We start from the raw sequence: 25,182 nt of genomic DNA on the forward strand, positions 1-25,182 counted from the left end.
GTACGCCACTGACTGTGCTTTCCAATTTCAAGTGGCATATACATCATGTACTTATTGAGAGTTATGACATTCATAAGTGTTCATTTATTGCAAATCAAATGATAAACCAGGTGTTTATACATATATATGGTTTACTCATAAATTACATTGGAAATTGCGTTTTATCTGTTTCGTGCCTTTTTTTGTCTTGGGGCCTTTTTCTTTTTTATTCATATAATGTTGATGTGATTATATCTGTATCGTTTATTATTATTATTATTATTATTATTACTATTATTATCAGTATCATTAGTATCATTACTACTCTTATTGTTATTATCATTATCATTATTGTTATCATTGTCATTATTATTCTTATTACTATTTTTATGATTGTCATTATTATTATTATCATCATTATTATTATTGCCTGGTCTGGTTGTTATTCTAAAAATCTTTAGTGTTAGTCCGTTCAAACTACATGGTGTAACGCCTAACACCTTAGGATAATACTTCTCGGGACAGGAACTGGTGCCGGGCTTAATACCCCAATTTTTCGAGGGCAGCAATACCTATGGTTTTACATTCACATCATGTGTTGTAATTTTAACGCCTTAATAGTATGTGCTGCTCTCGGGACTAGTGTCGGTTACTTTTAAACACAATTTTTCGAGCGTAAACGACTTCTCAGGTGTTACATACAAAGTCTGTGGTCTACCTTAAGGATTGTTCCTTGACACCAACTGGTGTTTGTTTAACACTCCAGTTTTTGGGTGTATAACAACACCATTAAAAAAAATCTCTTTATCTTCAGACTTTTCCAGAGGTTCTATCCGCTCAAGAATCAATTCAAATTACCCACCACAAACCGGAAGCGGCGATCAAACTAATACCGGAAGTTCAAAACCATCAACGTCTATTGTGATGTCATCTAATTCGACATTGGATGTCACAGGTCAAGATAATTTAACGGAACAAACACAGACCAAAGGTGTAAAGAGAGAGAAAGGTGAGTTTTTCGGGTTTTTTTATTTCAAGCAGGGAGTAAATAAGGGTACTGGTGTCATGGGTCAATCACCCTATGATTTCACAATGGTGAAAAAAATAAAAATGCCCGAAAAAGTCCATGAACTTGGGCCTGTCGCATTATCTTACTATCGAAGAGATTTGTGTGTTTTCCTAGGTAACCACTTCTAAAAACGTGATATCAAAATCAGTTTGCAAATTGTTCACACAGTCACAGTCCCCCCCCCCCCCCAGAGCTAGTAAATTACATGCTTGAAATTCATTTGTATACATGTATGTGATATAAGCATGTTTCCTCTACATACTTTCCTTTGCATTCTTTCAAAATTATTACTTTGCATCCCTGTAATACTGCTGTGGAACTACATGGAGAACAATATTTTACAATTTGGTCGCATTGAACTTATATCCGTGTTATGTTGTAACTAAATCCTTCAAAGGTAGATTGAAGACCCCCTTACCAAACATGTAGACATCCTATATAGTATTCTACCGCATGTTTTGACTCATTCGTCAACATATAAAATTGCACTTGAACATGTAGATCGAGATAGTCTGAAACCCCCTAGAGTGTTAATACGTTGATTATGAATGCTTAAAAGAGAGTTGTTAACTGAAATAACCTCTCTCAAATTTTCATAGAAGTAATGTTCAATTATATAAGGACACTTTAAAGGATTGAGTGGCATAGTTATTATTTGATGGCGACTAAAAAAGAAGAAGAAAGAAAGCAGTCATAAGTGTGCTGAAAAAAACCTACTTTTTTCCTCCAGTTCAAATAAGATTGTGATCCGGATTTCGTGAATTCTGCTGGCATAATTCACCATTTATAATAGCATCAAACACAATTGCTGGTTATATCCCGACAGGAAATTGACTAAAAATACCAGCACAACTTCCCAAATTATACATTAATAGCCCCCCCTTTTTTTTTTACAAGTGCACACTTGTTTACTACTTTGCATTTATTTGAATGCAGGATAAAAAAAAAAAAAGCATAAGTGCCGTGGCCGGGGATCGAACCCTGAATTTCTATGTATAGCAAGGCGCCTTAAACCTCTCGGTTACGGCACCTTAATTGGACATAGGTGATATCTTGGGAGGTAGGTTGTTTCTAATAGGGAGATTTTGCTCCGCGGTGTACGAAAATGGGGTGGGCGCGTCGTGGTCTAGTGGTTCTGACTCTCGCCTTTCAAACAGAGGGTCGTGGGTTCGAATCCTAGCCATGGCGTGTTTTCCTTCAGCAAAAAAATTATCCACACTGTGCTGCACTCGACCCAGGTGAGGTAAATGGATACCGGCAGGAAGTAATTCCCCAAAAAGCTATGCGCACCAACATCGGTAGACTAGCTTACCGGGGTAATATAGGAGCGCCTTGAGCACCTAGCAAGGTGGATATCCTATATTATTTATTACTATTAATATTATTATTTAAAATGTATTGTCTTAAAAATAGGTTCACAACATAGATATTCTTAGTAAAAAAATAGCACGTTGTTTAAGCCTGTCACTTTAAAGGAGAAATATATTGATTATGAATATGGCCTTATTATATATCAGTGGAGAGGTAATGATGTGAGGATTACCATTAGGTCATTCAAAAATAACGAAAATAATACATAAGGTGGAAATCGCCAATTAAAAAGCGCTAAAATGCCTCTCCGAAATATGCCTCGCATCGGTCTCTGAATTGACTCGAATTTGATGACGTCACTGTCTGTACGAGAGGCGTGATTGGCTCTCCCACGTCAAGCTCCACTTGCATGCAAAACCTGTTGCGAGGGTACGTTTTCTCCACACTGACACTGAATACTTCGATCATGAAATGAGAGAAAACCCAGAAGTTTATCTAGATTTGGATTTTCAAATTGATGATTATGCAGATGAAGAGAATGGTGATAAAGTTTCTAACTCTAGAAAAACAAAGTGACGTGGATGGTGGTAAATTAAGGGAATTACGCCGGTGATGATGAGTAGGACAATTCAAGTTGCAAGCCGATTCGCTACCAACGCATGCAGCTGCTAGCTGCACCGCGGGTCAAATCCATGAAAATGAATTCCATGCAGCATGACCACATCCAGACAGAGTCTCTTTCCTCTATCAACAACATAATGAGAAGGAAAATAATAAAATAACTGTACTTACAAATAAGTGAATATATCCGAACCTAGGCTGAAGGTAAATCAACTCAAGGAATAGCAGCAGACGATATGCACCGACAATGAATTTCACGTGGCTGGAATAGATTGTCACTCGTTCTGTTAGATAAAATGTATATCTCATTATTTTGACTAAATTACGAAACTCGGAGAATTAGTATTCTACATAAAAATTAAGTAACACCTGGTACTATTTTTTGAATTACGATAAAATATTTTTGAAGCAAAGAAATTGAGGTAAATTAAAATAAGATATAAAGGATCATCCACTTAGCCGCATGCGATTGTAAACAAACAATCAAAAGCACATGGCCAGCTTGCTCCTCTGAACTGAAAATACGTATTTTCAGTTCAGTGGCTTGCTCGCCCATAGAGTTGGATAAAGCGTAGCTTTATCCAACTCTATGTGCTCGCCTTGCTGATTGTTTACAATCGAATGCGAGCTAGGCGGATGATCTTTTATATCTAATTTTAATTCACCTCATTTTCTTTGCTTCAAAAAGGTTTTATCGTAATTAAAAAAATATAGTACCAGGTGTTACTTAATTTTTATGTAGAATACTAATTCTCCGAGTTTCGTAATTTAGTCAAAATAATGAGATAGAAATTTTATCTAACAGAACGAGTGACAATCTCCCAGCCACGTGAAATTCATCGTCGGTGCATATCGTCTGCTGTTATTCCTTGAGTTGATTTACCTTCAGCCTAGGTTTGGATATATTCACTTGTTTGTAAGTACAGTTATATCATTATTTTCATTCTCATTATGTTGTTGATAGAAGAAAGAGACTCTGTCTGGATGTGGTCGTGATGGAATTCATTTTCATGGATTTGGCCGCGGTGCAGCTATCAGCTGCATGTGTTGGTAGCGAATCGGCATGCAAGTTGAATTGTCCTACTCATCATCACCGGCGTAATTCCCCTAATGTATACCTCTATCCACGTCACTTTGTTTTTCTAGAGCTAGAAACTTCATTATCATTCTCTTCATCTTCATAATCATCAATTTAAAAATCCAAATCTAGTTAAAATTCTGGGTTTTCTTTCATTTCGGGATCGAAGTATTCAGTGACAATGTGGAGAAAACGTACCCTCGCAACAGGTTTTGCATGCAAGTGGAGCTTCACGTTGGAGAGCCAATCACGCCCCTCGTACAGAAAGTGACGTCATAAAAAATCCCCAATTTCGCGGACGTAATTCTGCGTGTTTGAAGCATTCAGAGAGAGAACTTTAAACTATCAATTAACTGAGTTCCATCGGTCTCCATGATAAATGATTTACACCATCGTGTTCTCCTTATTTTCTCCTTTAATTTGATATATGATTCTCCATTTTTACGATTTTCAATATAGTTCTACTTTAACAACAAGTTGTTTATACATATTTTTTTTTTTGGTAATTGTTTAAAGATTAAAAAACTTATTTAAAAAGTTTAAACAGTTATTTAAAGATTTTAAACAGTTATTTGAAAAGTTTAAACAGTTGTTTAAAAAGTTTCAAAAATAGTTTTTTAGAGTGACGGGCTTAAACAACATGCTTAAAATTTTAAACAGCGTTTTTTTTTAAGTCTAGAGTAAATTGCGGGGAGGGGTCAAATAGCTCCAACCTACTGTTTGTGAAAAAAACAATTATTACATGCTTTTTCTTTTATTTCAAACCCAAAATTACAGATTCAATTCAAATAGCCTTTAACATTCATTCATTCCAGTTAACATTATTGTTTTCATATAAAGTCATTTAGATTCATTAGAGCACAAAATATAAAAATGTGAATACGTAATTCACAAATAATGTTTAAAAAGGCGTAAATTGGAGGAAACAAAAATATTGTAACGGAATACACCGGTAGAGCAATATGCAATTAGAACAAAATTTAAAAAAACAATAAAAATAAGATTTAAACGACGGGGAGATCTATTTAGAGTTATACAAAGGATTTCGTGTAACTGAAATTTATTTTGTGTATTATATAAAACCTGTGAATATGTTCGGACTTTATACGATTGATTCATTGTATTCATTTAATGATTAATTTAAGGGTAATATCAATTTTAAGTATTAAATTTAAACTTCTATTCTGCAGGTATTCCTAATCCTTTAAATCCAGAAACATCTTTTCGACAACCCGCACACGCACAGGTGTTGACGACATGCCCAAATCAAGATGGCCTCCCAAGTAAGTCACTTATCCGAATTTAAGACCAACTAAACAAGAAATGTCAATAAAATCCCATGGGGCAGTAAAAAATGCTTTATACAACCTTGTAATTTTCCTGAAGATTTTTATTGCAAATAAAAAAAATACTGTCATGAAGCATATCAATGTCTTAGTAAAAAAACATTAAAATTATATTGTCTAGGTAAAAAAAATTGTAAACATAGTTGTTTTTCATGAACTTTTAAGATGGCTGCCAAAATTATCAAGTTTGAACCCCATGGAACACGATTTGACAATGGGAACATCAAGAGTCGTTAACTAGACACTTCTGGCAATGCATAAAAGTTGGTTAAAATATTCTCAGATGTTGCCCGGAAACCCCCATTTCCTACTTGATTCTATATATCTATGGACAAGGGCTTTCAGGGTTGAAAGTGAGGGACGGGGCTGAGCCAAATGTTTGTGTGTGTGGGGAGGGGACCTTGCAAAAAAAATCACAATCTGTTAATTTCATTTATCAAAAGAAGTGGGGGTGGGTGAAACCCCATCCCCCTGCTGGTTTCCCTTTCCAAGATCACTTCCCGATTACTTTAGTACATATCTCACTTAAATTTTCCTTTTTAATCTAGTCTATCGCCAGATCTGACGTTCTTTTGTTTATGTGAGGATAGGTCATAAAGGTCTCAGAACATTATTCTTGTTATATCCTGGATGAATTGTTTGCCCTCTCATTGGAGCGAGGAAAAACAATCTTTTGGGTATATTTTCAGGGTCCAAAGGGGATATAGAGTTGTACATGTGTCACATCACATATCTTTTTCACATTGCCAATGGCTGGATCCCCATAAGTGTTCTCAACATTCATATGCTAACTTTCTTACTGTCTGTGCAATATTCTTCTTGAACTTTTGTTGATCTCATTCTTTGATTTTTCTCTTTCATACAAACGAACTTGTTCAAGGGTTCCATTTTAATACAAAGAAAAAAGTATCTGGACAGTTTTTATCATGATGTTTTTTTTTAGGGGATGCTTGATGAGGTCAATTCTGAACATAATAGCGAGTTTTCACACTGCCACTCAGAACGAATTCTAGAACGCAGCAGATATATTGAAAATGCCAGTGAAAATTACAATGAACAGCTTGGAGGACTTTGTCGAAAATTGGTTTTAAAGTTAACATTGATTTAACTTTAAAAATCTGAGCTGCAAGGTCCGAATGGTCACATGTGTCTGCGATATTTTTAAACAATAATGAAGCCCTGAAAACATTTCGCCCCAAACTCATTTTTGAATGCTCAAAAGAGTGAAATATGAAGTATCCGGAAACACATCCATCTTAATTACATCCAATGCACTATTGTATTATATCAATCTCCCCAGGATTTTTTGTGAATGATGATTTTCAGTCACAGATATCTTGTAAAAATATGCGCGATTTTTTTTTTCTTCCTTGGTTTTATTTTTATCCATGTGAACACTATTAAAATCAACATAAATAAAAGTTTAATGTTATCTCTTTAAAAAAAACAAGGCCATTGCAATGTTGTCCTATACCTTTCATTTGACTTTCGAAGATGAGAGGCTTACACCAAACAAAGAAGCAACGACCGTTCAAAGGGCCAACGAATTCGTATTCGGGAAGTTCTTACCAAAGACACAAGCCATGACTGATGTGGCCAATCAAACTCTCGCGAGCATCATCACGAAGCGCAAGTCGATCAGGGAAGCAGCGGACGAGATTGACAAGACGCTCACGGAGCTGAACCTCGCTGTCGACTTCGATGACTACCGGCTACTTCCTGGTGGTCATTGGATCCCACTGTCGTGTAACCCCCGTTGGAAGGTGAATATTATATATATACATGTATATATTGATTTATCAGGCATTATGTCTTTGAATGCCATTAGGAGGATGACACGACATTTGCTCCTGCGACAATTGTTCCGGGCTTAGTTTCATCTAAAATTTAGGGTTAGGGTTGCGATATGGTTCTATGTTAGTTTTAGCTTTAGGTTTAGGGTAGGGTGTAGTGTTACACCCAGGGTGTTAAATGTGGTCATTCGATTAGTGTGTGGAATTTAGAGCGGAGCAATTGTCGCCGGAGAAAATGTCATGGAACCCATTGGGTGTGACTAGGGCTTCAATTTAATCCACGTTCAACCAAGGACCAGGACGATGCCCTATTAATTGGCTTCAACCCCTCTCATTAGTTTGAGTAAATTTGTCTGCCATTTTTTACTGTTCCTATTTGCGCTGCATAATATAAAATGTGCCCTCTTGAAAAGTGATCTTGCACTAAAACATCGAAATTGAAGGCCTAAAGTGATCGCACAGAAACGCTAACAATAAGCTCACGTTAAAAAAGAAAAAAGCTCACAGAGGATCTGTTACAACCGGCAATGTGGCAGTGATGCCTAATGTTACAACAATGCATTACTCTTACACTGAAACAAATGTTTTGACTTCACAATCCGAAAGATGTGACTGGGCTTACTGTTGGCGCTCTGTTAGCTAGCAACGATTCTGTGCGATCGGCGCTGGTTTGGATAGTAAAGTCACTGATCCCATGCAGGTTTGTGAAAATAGTAAATAATGACTGTCAAAGATACATCGTGAAGCGCAGGCTAACATATCCATTCCATCATAAGAGGCCAACATACTATGAAATCAGCTTTGGTATATGCCTCATGCAGTGACGTCATCAGGTCGCCATCTTAGAGGCTGAATCCAATGCCTTGTAATATTATTGTAAGCCTTGGTGATCTACAGCTAGCTGGCGCATCCCTGACTACTCAGTTTGTGCGTGCGCGTATTTTTATATCCTCTGAGGGTAGGCTCGCTGTTACTTTTATAAATGTAATGGCGCCCACAAATGTCAGGGACGGATCCGGGAGGGGGGGGGGCGAGCCGGCCCCGCCCCCTATTTGGGGCAACCTGCAACTTGAGAGAAACGCTTTAAAGCAGAAAGAAATGTTGGAAGGATGTTCTATACCCATGTTTAAGTTACGCCCTCGAATCGGCCGACCAGACCCATGCATAGTCCTACTCGCAGTGGCACCGCATTCTGTCAACTTTAGGTCATCAAAACGCACATTTTAGTTATGAAATCGGTAATTTTTTACATAGATTGAATGACCTCAGAAACGCTGAAATCGCATAAATGGGGTTTGATTTTTCCATTTTTTTTCTGGGGGAGCCACCCTTCATTGTGCAAATGTAGTTTTCGCATTTACTACGGGGAAGCTCTCTGCAACGCATCGATTCCTTTGAAAACGCAATTGAAATCACATTCATGACATTGGAGAGCTGAGAGGCTTTTGTCGAAAGTTGGTGGACTGGGACAGCAGATCATCCGAAGATTGGCACCAGACAAACAATTGCAAGTATGTCGTTGTCCAGAGTCAGGAGATTCCGATGCTGTCCTGGTCCACCAACTTTTGACGAAAGCCTCCCAGCTCTCTGCTGTGGTTTGACTTGCATAATTTTCAAAGGAATCTAGTGCGTTGTAGAGAGTTTTTTTCGTAGTAAATGCGAAAAGTCCGGACTAAAATTTATGCGCACTTGCTCTTATCATGAAGAGGTTGAGTATCCAAACATGCTAGAAATAAACTGAATGCGACAATGAAACTGAATTGGCCCATATTTAGCCCCATCCGGATACCACACTTATAGTTTCAATAACCATATTATAAGATATTTCCGCCTGTATAGTTTTAACGCTACTGGTACCATCATATATACATATATATATATGTATACTATGTTAACAGTTGATTTCAAGTGATTTGGGAGGTCATTGTCACCTCCTTTTATCGTAATTTATTTTCTTGATATATAAGCCTTTATCCATTCTATTGCATTTTCTTGATTGTGGTGGCGTCATAACATGTGATTGTGACATCACAATGATATCCTCATGCGATAATTTTTACAGCCTGCGTCTCCAATATGCTTTTTTATTATTATGATGGTGATGCTGTTTTGTTCGCGGTTCCGTGACTACCACAATCATGAATGTTATTATTTCAGTTCTTGTCACTGTGAGCTTTATTGTATCCCTGAAGAAGACGTATGTTTAACGTCGAAAATTTGGAATTCAAAATAAACTGTTGGAACTAAGTACAATGCATTACCACTTTGCCTCATTTATATATATATATATATATATATATATGGCCATGCGTACATAAATGATTAATGGTATAAAACTTGAAATAGATGTGCTACATGGGTATATTTGGTATCATATCAAAGGGAATCTTTATACTAATTACTTGAAAGAAAAAGAAATACCTGAGATTACTTCATTTACCAGTAATTAGCAATTATGTAACATCAGTTGGCCATTTTTGCATGGTGGTAGACGAGGGGAGCATAAATTTTCATTTCATTAAGAAACTAAATGTGTAACATCACAGTACCTAAATATGTAATAGTTTTAGGGCTCACTGGCTTATTCTTTAACCATAAGTGGGTCAAATTTGAACTGTTAAGTTTAAAGGATACCTAATTAAGCTAATTAGTATAATTAATTGATGTAAATCATGAAATTAACACGATTGAAATTGTGGCTGTCTGATGTATAGAAAATGAGGAGAGATAGAATTAAATTGTGAGTCACACCTTCAATAAAATTTAGAAGCTGCAAAATTACCAAAAGAAAAAGCACAAACTAATTTAAGACTTCAGAGATAAATCAATATATTGTTAATTATGACCTCATGGTTTCAATTTTGACAGTGTAGACTGACAGTGATGACTTTGATGTGTCCGAATCTTCCGGTTTATTCTGGTAACATAACAAATAGCCAGTACACCTTTTATGCAATTTTGATTGCTGAAAACTTGTTTGTAGCAAAAAAGCCCTCATCTGATGCTACATGTGTTTACTTTTTTTTCTTAATGTTACATCACACTGCGTCTATGAATCAGTAGATGACACATAATTGGCTGGCACAAAATTGTTCAGAGAATATTTATCAAAATTATCAAAACTACTTGAGAACGAAACTGGTACAAAGATTACACTAAACAGAGGCAATTGTACCCATAGAATGTGTTTTGTGCATTGACATTCAACCCAGTACCGTACCAAGAGACCATTTCCTGCAGAATGTCGAGCAAGAGGATATATTTAAAATATAACACTATAAAATAACATAATCAAAGTATTTTTGCCAGGTGAATGGATTTATTTATAACATGTTAGTTGTTTTTGTTCACACTAAGTTTAAATAAGCTAAAGCAATTATGAAAAGTTTTTATTGTGCATTCATATTTTGTCTATATTTATGTTAAACCTGACTCTCAGTTGTCAACCTTTGGTCCACCGGTCTCTGAGCCAAGAGATGACAAATCCCATGATTTGAGTCAAATAAAATCATTTTTTATTCATAAATAACCACAGCAAATATATTATAATATACTGGTTAGTGTTTGCAAGTGTATTTATGCAACTAAATTCAATACTACATAATATTTTGGGGGTAAATCAAACAATGTTACATATTTACCCGAAAAAAATGTGATGTGAAATTTTGTCTTAAAAGATGATCGCGCAAAATTATTTTGGTAAGAGTTATCCCTAACAAGTTATATATCATTGGAAAGGTCTCACTCTAAAAAATTGAAATATACATGTTATTTTTCTAAAGGGTGTAAAGTTTATCTAATTCTAAGATTTATTGGGAAGTATATTTTTCACAGTTTTCCACATATTTTGACCTTTAACTTTTTATGACATTACCCTATGCCTTTTTTTATTGCATTTTAGAATTTCTCAGACAATTTCCTTTCAGAATATATATACTTTAATGGGTAAAGGATGTCAAACATAAGAAAAAATGCAATAATATGAAACGGTGCGATTTTAGAGGAAAATTTGAGTTGTAACGGAAGTGGGCCCAACTCAAAACGCATGGCCATATATATATGTCGAAAATTCGTTAAACAAAGTATTGTCCACGGAGTTTTAATACTTTTCTTTGTTTGAACCTTCATATAATCTCCGAGCAGATCACTTGACTTTGCTATTGTTATATATATATACAGTGCGTATCAAAAAAGGTTTACACTTTGAAAAAGCCCTGGGAATTAAAAAATAAACAACATGTGGGTAATTTTTTCACATGTAATCTTGGGTTTGGGTCTCATCTATCGAATGAAAGTAAAAGTTTTGACAGAATGCTACACTTGAGTGAGCACTGTCCATTTTTGTAAGGCTCGTTGAAATCTGTTTGCGCAGAAATGCTCGTTTTCACACTGTGTCAAGGGGAAAGGGCGAAATCAAACTCACCCTGCGAAATATTTATCATACATTTCCCTTGTACTTTTAGTCGATTGAAATAAAACGGATACATGCAAGCATTTTGTAACAATCTTGGCACCCAAATTGAAACTTCAACACTTAGTAAGCACAACCTTTACCATTTTTGTGCCAGCTGGATCTGAGGACATAACTGAACCTGAACAAAAGTTTATATCACACATCTCCAGCATTTTTTCACTAAGTTTTTATCATTTAAAGTGGGTTTGCATTTCATTTTTCATATAATACTTGTTTCTCTACACACTTTTTCCAAGCTTGACAATGATTAACAAAATGAAAATCAAGCCAATCAAGCCATTTCATGTAAATCACAGCTCAGTGTAAAGGAAATATTGTCACGATGGCATCGGTGTGTGGGGGAGTGGGGTGGGGCGCAATGCACTCTTCGAAGTGTTTTGGGCAAGGAAACAAGTTAAAAAAAGGTAAAAGATGTCTTCAAATCAATTTTACTAGCTAAATTCTACGTGTTCTTCATGATTAAAGTCTACTTTTATTCGCATAATTATTTCAAATTTCTGCGCAAATCATTTTTCACTAACTTTTCAAAAGTAAGTGGTGCTCACTCAAGCGGAAATATTTTTCGACAGTTACATCGTCATTTGCTTAAATGGATCTGTACCAATGTTAAAATGAGGAAAAACTATTAGGATATTACAAATGTATAATTTTACAGGATTTTTTGTAAGTGTAACTTTTTTTTTAATTCGCACTATATATATATATACACCGTAATACTAATTATAAACTATAAATAATTTGTTTCACGATTTACCAACTCTCGTGTGAGATCGCGAGGCCTAGCGAACCATTGTTGATTCATTCTCGGATGCGTCCGATTTGTAGTGTGTATATGTACCATTTGGGTCTCGAAACTGGGCTGAAGGCGCTGTACCTCGAACCCCTCTTTCAATAAATGTATACAGAAATGTAAAGACGAACAACTAATTATACTCTCTCTCTTTTCGGGGGTGTCTCTTCAAAGTAGTTCAATGGCATTGCATTAATTGACTGTTCCCTGCTCTCTAAGATAAAAGAATGTTGTTGCAGTAAATATTTCATGAGAACGGCTTTGAAATCAAGGTTTCCATATTATTATAGATCTAGATCTGGTACATTAATGTAAATTCATCTTTGCGAAATCATTGAATCTTAGGTGAAACTGATAATTCTGATAACTAGCACAGAAAAGCATATGCGGGACAGTGTAACAATATTTCTTGGAAAAAGACCAGACATTGTATGGAGCTGCGTGCTTTTAATATTTTACTCACTTCTCAGTAACTGCACATTTTCTTCCACTTGGCACTTATACATTAATACATACAAACAATTTGATGATCATTTTATGGGATCCTGTTCGAACTCATTTTGAGATCTTTACCACAACTGGCATTTATTTTTGCAGCTGCAGGGAATAAATTAATGCAGATCGTCATTTTTAAACCAAGGGGTGTCAAAGACGCTCTTAACCGAGAAATCGTGGGGGTGTAGGGGCCGATCTTTTTTTCACAGCCGAGAGGACGCGGTTTGCTTCGGTTCGATACAAGGATAATCGGGTACTTTTCGCAACACTACGCAGAAGCTTTCTGGAGCGTAGATAATCTATTGTCAAAATTAAACTCTTTCATGTCAAAGCAATCTTTGTCGAAAATCTGTGAATCAAAGGAACAGTTTCGTCCGCGACTCTGGACAAACGACATATTATCAATTTTTCGTCAGCTCAGAATTTTAGGACGATCTGCTGTCCTGGTTCACCAATTTTCGACCAAGCCCTTTCAGCTGTTCATTGTGATTAGACGGGCAATTTTCAATGCAATTACCATGGTCCGCCATGTTCTTGAAACCTTCACCGTTGCAATGCGAAGACTCTCTATTCTGTGATAAGTGCCACGAGTTGTTGCTCAACGTTTCATATTTCGTGCAATATGAAGCCAAGCAGCTGTTCATATAGACAAGCAATTAATTTCTATAGTTACGTGATTTATAGTGCAAACTGTTCGGTATGTGTGTTTGGTGTGTCCGTTTTGATACTAATTTGTATGAAATGTATTTATCAGTTTATAATTCTTGGTGAAGATATTGTATTACATTTTGATTCCTTGATGAAACACATAATTACAAAGACTCACTCAGTCAAGGCATGGAGCTTGTTACGTAATCGACATCAGTTAGAAAAGGAAGCGATGGAGAAATGGGTCGTAGACCCCCCCCCCCCCAATCAAAAGAAAACTCAATTTTTCCAGCTTGAACTTTGAAATCTATAAACATAATACATGTTGCTTATTATGGTTTATCAATCAATCAACCAATTGCCATAAAGGATTTTAAGTCTGACTGAGGATTGTTTAGAACTTCCGACAACTCGAAGAAAGAGATAAGCGATCCCGAGATAGGTCCTACTCGTGCCTTCCGAATTTTTATCACATTAGACTGACAGGCTCACATGATTATAGTGTGCAAATAAATAGGTCTTTTGCATGTCTATAGATTCTATTTCCCCATAATTTTGTCAATTTCTTGCCTCTTTAATATCCCCATGGTAAAACCAAGGCTACATGCGGTCTGATAACGGTGAGGTCGTGGTGGTGACGCGACATTTGCTCAGATGACAATTACTCCGGGCTTTATTTCGCACACCTTACGACTATTCGCGATCCGATTTTAGAACAAATCGTATTCTGCTCATTTTCTGAAATTGTGAATGGAACATATCATTTTATTTGAGGTTAGAATTAATTGAAAGAATACTAATATAACCATTTTGAAAGATTGCAAGCCTTTATTTAAGAGTAAAGGCCAAATTAGTCTCAAATCGTAGCCAATCGTACGACTGCTATGACGTCATTACGACCAGATATTAAATTCGCTTTTATTCTAATAAGGATGATAGCATAGTTACAGATTTGAACATAGATATTTGTACGATGATTTAGAACATTACACAGTAAGATATTCCAAGTCTCAATATTAGCATCAAATTCTACTACATTTTATTTTGAAATCGGGTCGCAGACCAATCGTAAGGTGTGCGGTCGCCTTAAGATATAGGCTTGGGTTTCCAATATGATTTTATGTTAGGTTTAGGATAGGGTATCGTGTTAAATCCAGGTTTGAAGTTGGTCATTCCATTAATGTGTGGAATATGCAGCTGAGCAAATGTCATAGAGCCGGTCGTGGTATGTGCCTTAGTGCCTTGTTTATTTTGTTGAAGGGAAATAAATAAATCTAAATCTAATATAGCAGCATTTGAACATAACGAATTTGGCATGTTTCATGAAGTTTGTTATAAGCTACTGGAAATCCCTGCGTATCATTGGCTGACAGCAAATTAGGCAGTGTCACGTGACTTTTCATCAGGTGCTGGCTTCCATTACTTTCATAAGAATTTAAAAAATGGATTCAAAGCAAGTTTGCCATTTTTTTTTCACTTCAGTAGTCATGAATGTTCTAAAATTTTCGTTAGCACTTCTCGAAGCAAAACTTTGAAATTAACAAAAAGACATCAAATTAATAATAATAGAACAAATGTCACAAAAACATCAGAGCTTTGCCAAAGATAAAGGGTTAAACCTTTATTTTCGTATGTTTTACTCAAGTAATAAACAGAATCACCTGGCCAAATTAGCCTCATCATAGTGACAGCCGTAAGCCGAACTAGCTTTAAATAACATGCCTTAACTCGAAGCTATTTTTATGAATTTATTTTGTTGTACAAAATATTGCTTAACTTCCATTTTCTCTTATTTCTGCCACAGGTTGCCATTGTCGTGCCGTTCAGAAATCGCTTTCACCACCTCCCGATATTTCTCCGCCACATTGTACCATTGCTGAAGAGACAAAAACTTGAATTCTCCATCTTTATAGCAGAGCAGGTAATGACTTTTGAATTTGAAGTGAAGAAGCAGATCTGAATGAATGATAAAGATAATTTTGATAGTGATAACGAGTGATGATGATTAGGATGATGATGGTGGTAATAATACTTCTACTACTTCTACTACTTCTACTACTACTACTACTACTACTTTTACTACTACTAATACTAGTAGTAGTAGTAGTAGTAGTAGTAGTAGTGGTAGTAGTAGTAGTAGTAGTAGTAGTAGTAGTAGTAGTAGTAGTAGTAGTAGTAGTAGTAGTAGTGGTGGTAGTAGTAATCATTATATTAATCACAATAATAATAATGATAATCATGATAATGATGATGAGAAATAATATGCACTATAATAATGGTAAATAATATGATAATGATAATCAGAGATAGTGTACTATTAAGTATTACTATAATCATAAAAATGATGATGGTGATGATGATGGTGATGGTGATGATGGTGATGATGATGGTGATAATGATGATGATGGTGATGATGATGGTGATAATGGTGATGATGATGGTGATGATGATGATGATAATGATGGTGATAATGATGGTGATAATGATGATGATGTTGATGATGATGATGTTGATGATGATGATGCTGATAACTATGATGATGACAATGATAATGATGGTAGTAATGAACATGATTATTAGAATACCAAATATCAAAATATAATGATGACAATGACAAATACATATAAGCAATGAAGTGGGGCGGTCATGAATGTGGATATGTCACGTCATTTCACTCCTACAACTTAAATTCCATGGATGACTTCCATGAATAAGACGGAAGTCAATAACAATCAGTGCGTGATTAAATATGTTGTCTAGATTATCATATCCATTTGTACAATTGTAAACATTTCGTATGCATGATCATATTTAAAGGGACAGATCCAACATTCATGTATATATGGCGGCATAAAATATTTGTCCATCAATCAAGAAATAAAAACATGAAATGAAAGGGGATCGAAGCACAATGGGGGCAGGGGCTCAATGTACAATAGTACACAGGTTGGGGAGTTGCTTGGGGGGGGGGGGCACGTACCCATGGGATTCACGCCGGAGAATACAGAACATTGTTGTAGTCGAGTAAAACTTGCTAATGATTCCTCCTTTTTTCTCACTCAATACAGAGAAATGACGAACGTTTCAACCGAGCGATGTTAATGAACGTCGGCTTCGTCGAGGCCCTAAATTTTACGAACTACGACTGCGTGGTGTTCCACGACATCGATCACCTTGCCATCAACGTTAAAAATTATTTCGGCTGTGAGAACATGCCCCGACATTTTATATCCGGTGAAGCAATATGGGGATGGAAGTAAGTTGCTCTTTCAACATTACTATATTCCAGTACATGCTACTAGTCTGCAGGCACAGACTCAAATTTGATATTTTTAACCATTTGTACCATAATAATAGTAATAATAATAGCAAATTTTTATAAAGCGCTTTTCCCTGAATGGCTCAAAGCGCGTTACAGCATATTATTACCCCGGTCATTGGATTCATTTCAATCCCGCACGAAAAGTGCACAATATCCACTCCCTGGGGAGCATTCCTTGCATTCATCGCAGCCTCATTATGGCGCTGGCAAAATCAAACATACAATATCTTTCGCATCCTACCGGGTACCCATTTAGCACCTGGGTCGAGAGTGGCAAATTGTGGATTAACGCCTTGCCAAAGGACGCTAGACCGCGGTGGGATTCGAACACACGACCCTCTGTTTACAAGGCGAGAGTCAGAACCACTACACCACGGCTCTTCCACACACCACGGCTCTTCCACGGAAGATGTCTAGAGTAAAGACTAGACTCCAAACCATCCGCCTGTGTCAAATAAGAGGCAATCACAGTGTAGAGTCAATCTAGTCTCACTACTTCAGACTCTGCATCATGCACTATGCTAGTTGCGAAAACCAACGGTCTGTGTCTACAGACTAATATGCTGAAGCCACAATACTGAAACCAACCCCAGACCGATCAAAGCTATTACACTCTTTCCAATGGCATACCATGAAGGTCTGCGCCTGCAGACTAGCCGGAGGGGGGGGGGTGCGGGCTCGAGAGGCGAAGGCCCCAATGATTTTTTTTTTTTTTTTAAAGGACAAGTCCACCCCAACGAAAACTTGATTTGAATGAAAAGAGAAAAATTTAACAAGCATAACACTGAAAATTTCATCAAAATCGGATGTAAAATGAGAAAGTTATGACATTTTAAAGTTTCGCTTCATTTCAAAAAAACATTATATGCACATCTCGGTCGGTATGCAAATGAGGGAACTGATGACATCACTCACTCACTATTTCTTTTGTATTTTATTATATGAAATATGAAATATTTTGATTTACTCGTCATTGTCATGTGAAATGAAGTTTCATTCTTTCCTGAACACGTGGAATTCCATTATTTTAACATTTTGTGCTTCAGGCAAGGAGGTCCTAATCATCAAATTCGTAAAAATTGAAATATTGTATAATTCAAACAATAAAAAACAAAAGAAATAGTGAGTGAGTGACGTCATCGACTCTCTCATTTGGATGTAACTGGCTCGTTCATATAACTATTTTGTTAAAATTAAGCGAAACTTTGAAATGTCATTACTTTCTTATTTTACATCCGATTTTGTTGAAATTTTCAGCATTGTGATCGTCTGATTTTTCTTTATTGATTTAAGTCAACATTTTCCTGAGGTGGACTTGACCTTTAATGGGGAAAAAGAACAAAACAACATGATACATGATGTTCAAACATTACCTAAAGAGTGCATTGGCAATATATATATATATATATATATATATATATATATATATATAGGCGTAAAATAATCCAGGTATTGACGATAGACGTAGCTTTCAAGGTATCTCATTTAATGCTAGCTTTCGGCCAGTAGGGCCTTCATCAGGCCTATATGTATTGAAACATACAAAAACAAAATAGAACAAAACCATACAAATAAACTCGTAATAACAACAAAGTAAATAAAGGGTAACAGAAGGTACAGATCAGAAGGATAACAGTAAGTTAACCAAAAAAAGGAGGTAATGAATTAAACGAGATGGTTGGGTACAATAGAAAAGGATTTGGTAACTTAAACTGTGAAGAAAGACAAGGTATTTACCGGCGATGAGATTAACTTGGGTTTCTGGGCATTAAATGAGATACCTTGAAAGTTACGTCTATCGTCAAATGCCTGGATTATTTTACGCATATACATAGAACATGACGCGCTGCATCACACGTTATGCAAAGGGCCCTCTTCCTTTATATATATATATATATCTGCACATTCAATATCGAATTCTATAATTCAGGCAAATTTACGATACCTGCCTCTAAAGACTGAAAATTGATTTCGCAGGGTTAAACGCAATGCACTAAAGTAAGTACAACTCTGTAAAACACCGTACTTCCGTAATCTATTCAGCCCATTGTCGGGTAATCGAGACTTTCGGACTGTAATTAATTACCGACCATCACATCTATTTATCTATCATCTTTCCCACTCATCATTTCACTCAAAGATGGCTGCATCCCTTTTGTGTTTTGCTTTCTATGAGTCATTTGTGTACAGTGTGTGCGCGCGTGTTGGTCGTTGGGGGTAAGCTTAATTGTGTGTGTATTTTTGTCATTTGCTCTCTTCTCGCTCTTCCCATGTCTGGTTTCTATTTGCCCATGCACATCATCGTCTCATTCTTCAATCATCAATTTTCCCTTACCACAATATCGATCTCTTTGTTTTCATTTACATGCACACGCCCCCCCCCCCCTTGATCCGTCCCCTCTCTCTTTCTCTCACTCTCTCTATCTCTCTCCAACATCTCTCCCCCTCTCCCTTCTGCTTTTATTGCCTCTTTCTATCTCATGCTTCCCCTCTCTTTTCTCCCTCTGTCTTTATCTCTCTCTCTCACTCACAAGCACCCACACTCACTCCTCGGTGGCGTACTCTATCCCATACACACTAACATCCACACTCACTCCTCGTTGAAATGTACTCTCCCTCCCACTCTCTCTCATACACACACACTCCCTCACTCACTACTCATCGGCCAACTTTCCCACTCTCATGCACATGCACAGAAACCATAACTCACTCCTAATTAGCCCACTCTCCCTCATACACACACACACCCTCTCCTCGTTGGCCCATTCTCCCTCATACACACAAACGTCCACACTCATTCCTCGTTGACTATCCCTCATACACACAGACACCATCACTCATTCCTCGTTAGTCCACTCTCTCTCTCTTTCATACACATACACACACCCTCTCCTCGTTGGCCCACTCTCCTTCATACACACAAACGTCCACACTCACTCCTCGTTGGCCCACTCTCCCTCATACACACAGACACCCACACTCATTCCTCAGCCAACTCTCCCTCATACAAACAGACACCCACACTCACTCCTCAGCCAACTCTCCCTCATACACACAGACACCCACACTCACTCCTCAGCCAACTCTCCCTCATACACACAGACACCCACACTCACTCCTCAGCCAACTCTCCCTCATACACACAGACACCCACACTCACTCCTCAGCCAACTCTCCCTAAATGCATCGTACACACAGACACCCACATAAACTCCTCGTTACTGCACTCTCCCCCATACACACAAACACCCACACTCACTCCTCATTAGCCTACTCTCCCTTGTACGCACAGACACCCACACTAACTCCTCGTTAGCAAACTCTCCCTCATACACTCAGCCACACATACTCACTCCTATTTGGCCCACCCTCCCTCAATGCGTCATATACACTGACTCCCACACACTCCTCATTGGCCCACTGTCCCTCAAACACACAGACACCAATATTCACTACTCGATCTTTGGCCCACTCTCCGTCATACACATTAACACCCGTTGGCCCACTCTCCATCCCTCTCTTCCTCATACATACACACACACCCACACTCACTCTTCGTTGGCCCACTTTCTCTCTGTAGTCTGCTCTCTATCAATCCCTGTAGGGGTCTTGTGGTTCAGTAGATAAGTCTCCGGACTTTGAACAACAAGGTCCAGGGTTCGAAACCCACCACGGCCTTAAGCTACAAATGCCATTCTTCACCCAGGTGTAGTAAATGGGTACCCGGTAGGAAGGAATGTCCTTAAATACTCGAGCACGCACACCTGATCAGGGTAGCCGTGCTAACTCCGGGTATTTACCTAATATGAAGCGCCTTAATATAGAAACATTTATAAAGCAGAATATAGCTGTTGCGTATTATTATTAGCTCTCATAATTATCCCATCCCCCTCCTCTCCATGTTTTTCTCTTCCTCCTTTCTTTTTCTCTCTTCTTCTCTTGTTGTCCCTCGATTGTTCTTCACGTCTTACATTTCCGTGTCGACCTCTCTATATCATTAACCGCCTCTAAAAATATGGATGCAGAATAACCTGGAATTAATGAATGATAAAGTTAATGGAAATCAATGAACTAATTAATTAAGATGAATATAGAAATGAATCAATCAGTATAAGCCTGATTTATATTAATCAGTTAATGGTAAGTAGCTTATAAATTAATTAAACAAATATACATACATTGCTGGTATAAAAATTAACTCAATACTACCCGTCGTTTTTATCTCCCTACAGGATAATATACGAAAATCTATTTGGTGGAGTGACGGGGCTTACCAAACAACAGTTCTATGACATCAACGGTCTGCCCAATGTCTACTGGGGGTGGGGCGGTGAAGACGATGAATTCGCAAACAGGGTAAATGCCAAGGGTTTCAAACGATCACGCCCAAAAGGGGAGATCGGGTACTTCGATTCCGTCGTTCACGAAAGAAAGGAGTCAAGCCCGTTTAACGAAGCAAGGTAAAGTCATATTTTTTCTTGATATTTGTAAATTTTTTTAAAGGACAAGTCCACCCCAAACAAAAATTGAATTGAATAAAATGAGAAAAATCCAACAAGCATAACACTGAAAATTTAATCAAATCGGATGTAAAATATGAAAGTTATGACATTTTAAAATGTCGCTTAATTTCACAAAACAGTTTTTATGCACACCCTGGTCGGTATGCAAATGAGACTGATGACGTCATCCACTCACTATTTCTTTTGTATTTTATTATATAAAATATGAAATATTCTAATTTTCTCCTCATTGTTAAGTGAAACAGTGACTAATTCCTCCCTGAACATGTGGAATTAGCATTGTTTAATACTATATGGTTCAGTCAAGTCGGTCCCTATGGTCAAATCTGTAAAAAATGAAATATTGTATAATTCAAACAATAAAAAACAAAAGAAATAGTGAGTGATGGACATCATCGACTGACTAATTTGCATGTCACTGAGTTGTGCATATCACTGTTTTGTGAACAAAATAAGCGAAACTTTAAAATGCCATAACTTTCTTTTTTTACATCCGATGTTGATGAAATTTTCAGCATTATGCTAGATTGATTTTTCTCTATTTATTCAAATCAACATTTTGCTGGGGCGGACTTGACCTTTAAAAATATAAATACGTATACATTGAAATAATAACAACGTGTATCAATGAATGTTATCACCAAGAAGTTAAGAGAGATGTAACGTTAACTACCAATAAGAATAATAATAACAGGGTATTAAAACGAAATATAAAAAAAATCAAACCTCTATTTACAAAATAGCAAAAAGTTTTCCTTTCTTTCGACAGATTGTGTACTCTATTTGTTAAACCCGTGTTTTAATTTAATTCATTGCTTGTTTTATTGTTCTTTAAAAGCAGTTAAATACGCAGTAATTAGGGCTGGGGTTGAGAGAAACACTTGTAATGAAACTAAGAGTAAACATTTAAAAAGTTTACACAACAGTATACAGAGAAAATATATTTGAAAATGAAGAAAGAAGAATACAAGAGAGCCGTAATAACACTAATAACGAACGTAGCCCCCCTCCTCCCCTCCCTTCTGTACAGGTTCTGTCTTCTTAGTAACTACGGTCAAAGGCAAACCACTGACGGTGTATCAAACTTGAGATATGAACAACCGACAATAGAACTGCATCCTCTTTATACCAACATCTCTGTCAACATCCAAAAGTTACCTTGGAATCCTCGTTGGAGAAGGTGTAAAGGACAGTAGCATATTAAACTATTATACTATGAGTGTTGTACACCTTAAGGGTGTTAATATCAGTGCCTTGGGCTTTCATGCATGATGAATGATGTAGAAGAATACACTTTTGTACACTTTAAAAGCTATGGTGTTAACCTCAGTGTCTTGGGCTTTCATGAATGGGGAATGGATGAGAAGAACAACACATTCGTGCACTTCAAAAGTCATGGTGTTAACATCAGTGTCTTGCGCTTTCCTCTATAGTGAGTGAATGTAAAGGATCTGTACACTTCAAAAGCCACGGTGTTTACCTCGGTGTCTTGTCTTTGGCTTTCCTGAATAGTGAATGACTGTACAGGGCTATAACAGCTTTGTTCACTTCAAAAGTCATAATGTTAACATCAGTTCCTTGGGCTTTCCTGCAATAGTGAATGGATGTGGAGGACGATAATACCTGTGTACACTTGATCAAAAGCTTTCGGGTTAACGTCAAGATGACATCTACACTTCAAAAGTCACGGTTAACACCGGCTAAAACCGGTGTCTAATTAGCCATTCATTAATGGTGAATGGATGTATAATGACGGACAATAACATCTTTACTATTAAAGTGTGATGTATAGTTCAATAACCGTACAGGGTGTTAGCATCGAGTGTCATGGTCTTTCATGGATAATAAATGACTCTCCGTTGACACTTGATTATTGGAAAGTGCTTGTAATATTGATTTATTCATGGGACCAGCCAATTATGCTGCCCCAGCGACATACATTCCTGATTAAAAGAGAAGTCCAAACTCAACAAAAATTGATTTGAATAAAAAGGAAAAGTCAAACAAGCATAACACTGGAGATTTCATCAAAATTGGATGTAAAATAAGAAAGTTATGGCATTTTAAATTTTCGCTTAAGTTCACAAAACATTTATATTAAGCTACTGGTCGTATTGAAATGAGGAGACTGGTGGCATCACTTTCTCACTATGTATGTCGTATGTTATTACATGAAATATGTAATATTTCTGTTTCCTCATTGTAAAGCGAAACAAAGTTCTATTCCTTCGTGAACGTATGGAATTATTATCGTTTTGACATTTTGTGGTTCAGTGAAATTTCCCCTTACTGTCAAATATGTAAAAAAGTTAGGTATTGTAATATTCAAATTAAAAAGAAAGAATAAATAAATAGTGAAGGACATCATTGACTCGTTTCATTATCACTGAGTTATTTGTTCATATAAGTGTTTTGTGAAAAATGAGCGAAACATTAATATGTCATAACCTATTTATTTTACATCCCATTTTGATTAAATCTGCATAACTTATTTATTTTACTTCCCATTTTGATTAAATCTGCACCGTTAATCTTGTTTGATTTTCCTTCAAATCAACATCATTCTTGGATGGACTTGACCTTTAAGCTTGTTAGGGTACATGTTTGGGCCAGTGAAAGTGAAATAATGACAAATACATGTAACCACATTCCACTCTGGGTGTTTGGAAACACCTTGTACACTAAAAACTCAGCGCTGTAAAAACCAGTTCACCGGCAGAGTAAAAACGCTGTTTAAGATTTTATAGAACGCTGTTTACTATATGAACCTTACAGTATTTGTTTAACCGTTTAAACAATCATGTTTAATTTATTGAAAATTAAACTTTGTTGCTTAATATTTAAACAGTTGTTTAAACTGTTTAAACAATTACTGTAAGGTTCATATAGTAAACAGCGTTGCATAATTTTTTTACTGTGGGTGCAATACCCGATTCTCAGTATTGTTCGAATTAGAAAACTCGGTGGTGTTAAAACCAGATTCAGCTGGTGTTTCACACTGAAAGCTCAGTGGTGTAGAGTTCACCGGTGTTTTAGCCTGAAAACTCAGTATTGTTCAAGTCAGATCACCGGTGTTTTACACTGAAAACTCAGTGGTGATAAACCAGGGACCCGTCTTACAAAGTGTTGCAACTATGGAAAGCCAGCAAAGTCAACATATAAAATGCATGTTTGTTCATAAAAATCTCTAGATATAAATATATATCCATCAATTCATTGATTTCTTGACAATTTGGTGTGTTCTCATTTGTTTACTATATTAGGACATTTTGCAAAGTTTCTGTTGGAAAAATAAGACACGGATGGATTTCCATAGAGTTACGATTGATTGGATCAATGGTAACTCTTTGTAAGATGGGGTCCAGATCACCAGTCCTGCAGATCACTGGTGTTAACATAGGAAAAGACCGAACATTTTACGACACATTTGATGATGGAATCCTCTCTGAACACGAACTGTCAGTCTGAACACATAGGCCCGTATTCTGAAGTCGGGTTTAACTTCGACCATGGTCTAACTCTGTGCTAAAATTATGGGAAGCCAAACGTTTCAAAATTTTGTTTACAGTGAATGCTTCTCATGTTTACTCTGCTCTTCACTAATTCTTTAATGGTGAAGACAACTGTCATACTTGGGAGTCAAATGAGCTGATACATTGAACCTCTACTGTTATAGATTTACGTAACAACTGGCTTTCCATAGTTAAACCACAACTTAAAACCAGAGTTTAAT

General features: G+C 36.8%; 1 protein-coding gene across 2 annotated transcripts in view; it reads left to right on the forward strand.

Annotated features, from left to right (window-relative positions):
• Positions 1–23,815, forward strand: part of LOC129267733 (beta-1,4-galactosyltransferase 5-like) — a 36,673-nt gene extending 12,858 nt beyond the window's left edge. For both annotated transcript variants that reach the window (XM_064104715.1, XM_064104716.1), the window contains exons 3-9: positions 794–988; positions 5,249–5,341; positions 6,899–7,167; positions 15,409–15,525; positions 16,673–16,860; positions 21,159–21,386; positions 22,480–23,815. In XM_064104715.1, coding sequence (XP_063960785.1) covers positions 794–988; positions 5,249–5,341; positions 6,899–7,167; positions 15,409–15,525; positions 16,673–16,860; positions 21,159–21,386; positions 22,480–22,645 — 1,256 coding nt within the window. In that variant the 3' untranslated portion in view covers positions 22,646–23,815. The remainder of the gene's footprint in view (positions 1–793; positions 989–5,248; positions 5,342–6,898; positions 7,168–15,408; positions 15,526–16,672; positions 16,861–21,158; positions 21,387–22,479) is intronic.
• The last annotated feature ends 1,367 nt before the right edge of the window (positions 23,816–25,182 follow it).

This window comes from Lytechinus pictus, chromosome 9, assembly GCF_037042905.1.
Source record: "Lytechinus pictus isolate F3 Inbred chromosome 9, Lp3.0, whole genome shotgun sequence".
In the NCBI taxonomy this organism is placed as follows: Eukaryota; Metazoa; Echinodermata; class Echinoidea; order Temnopleuroida; family Toxopneustidae; genus Lytechinus; species Lytechinus pictus.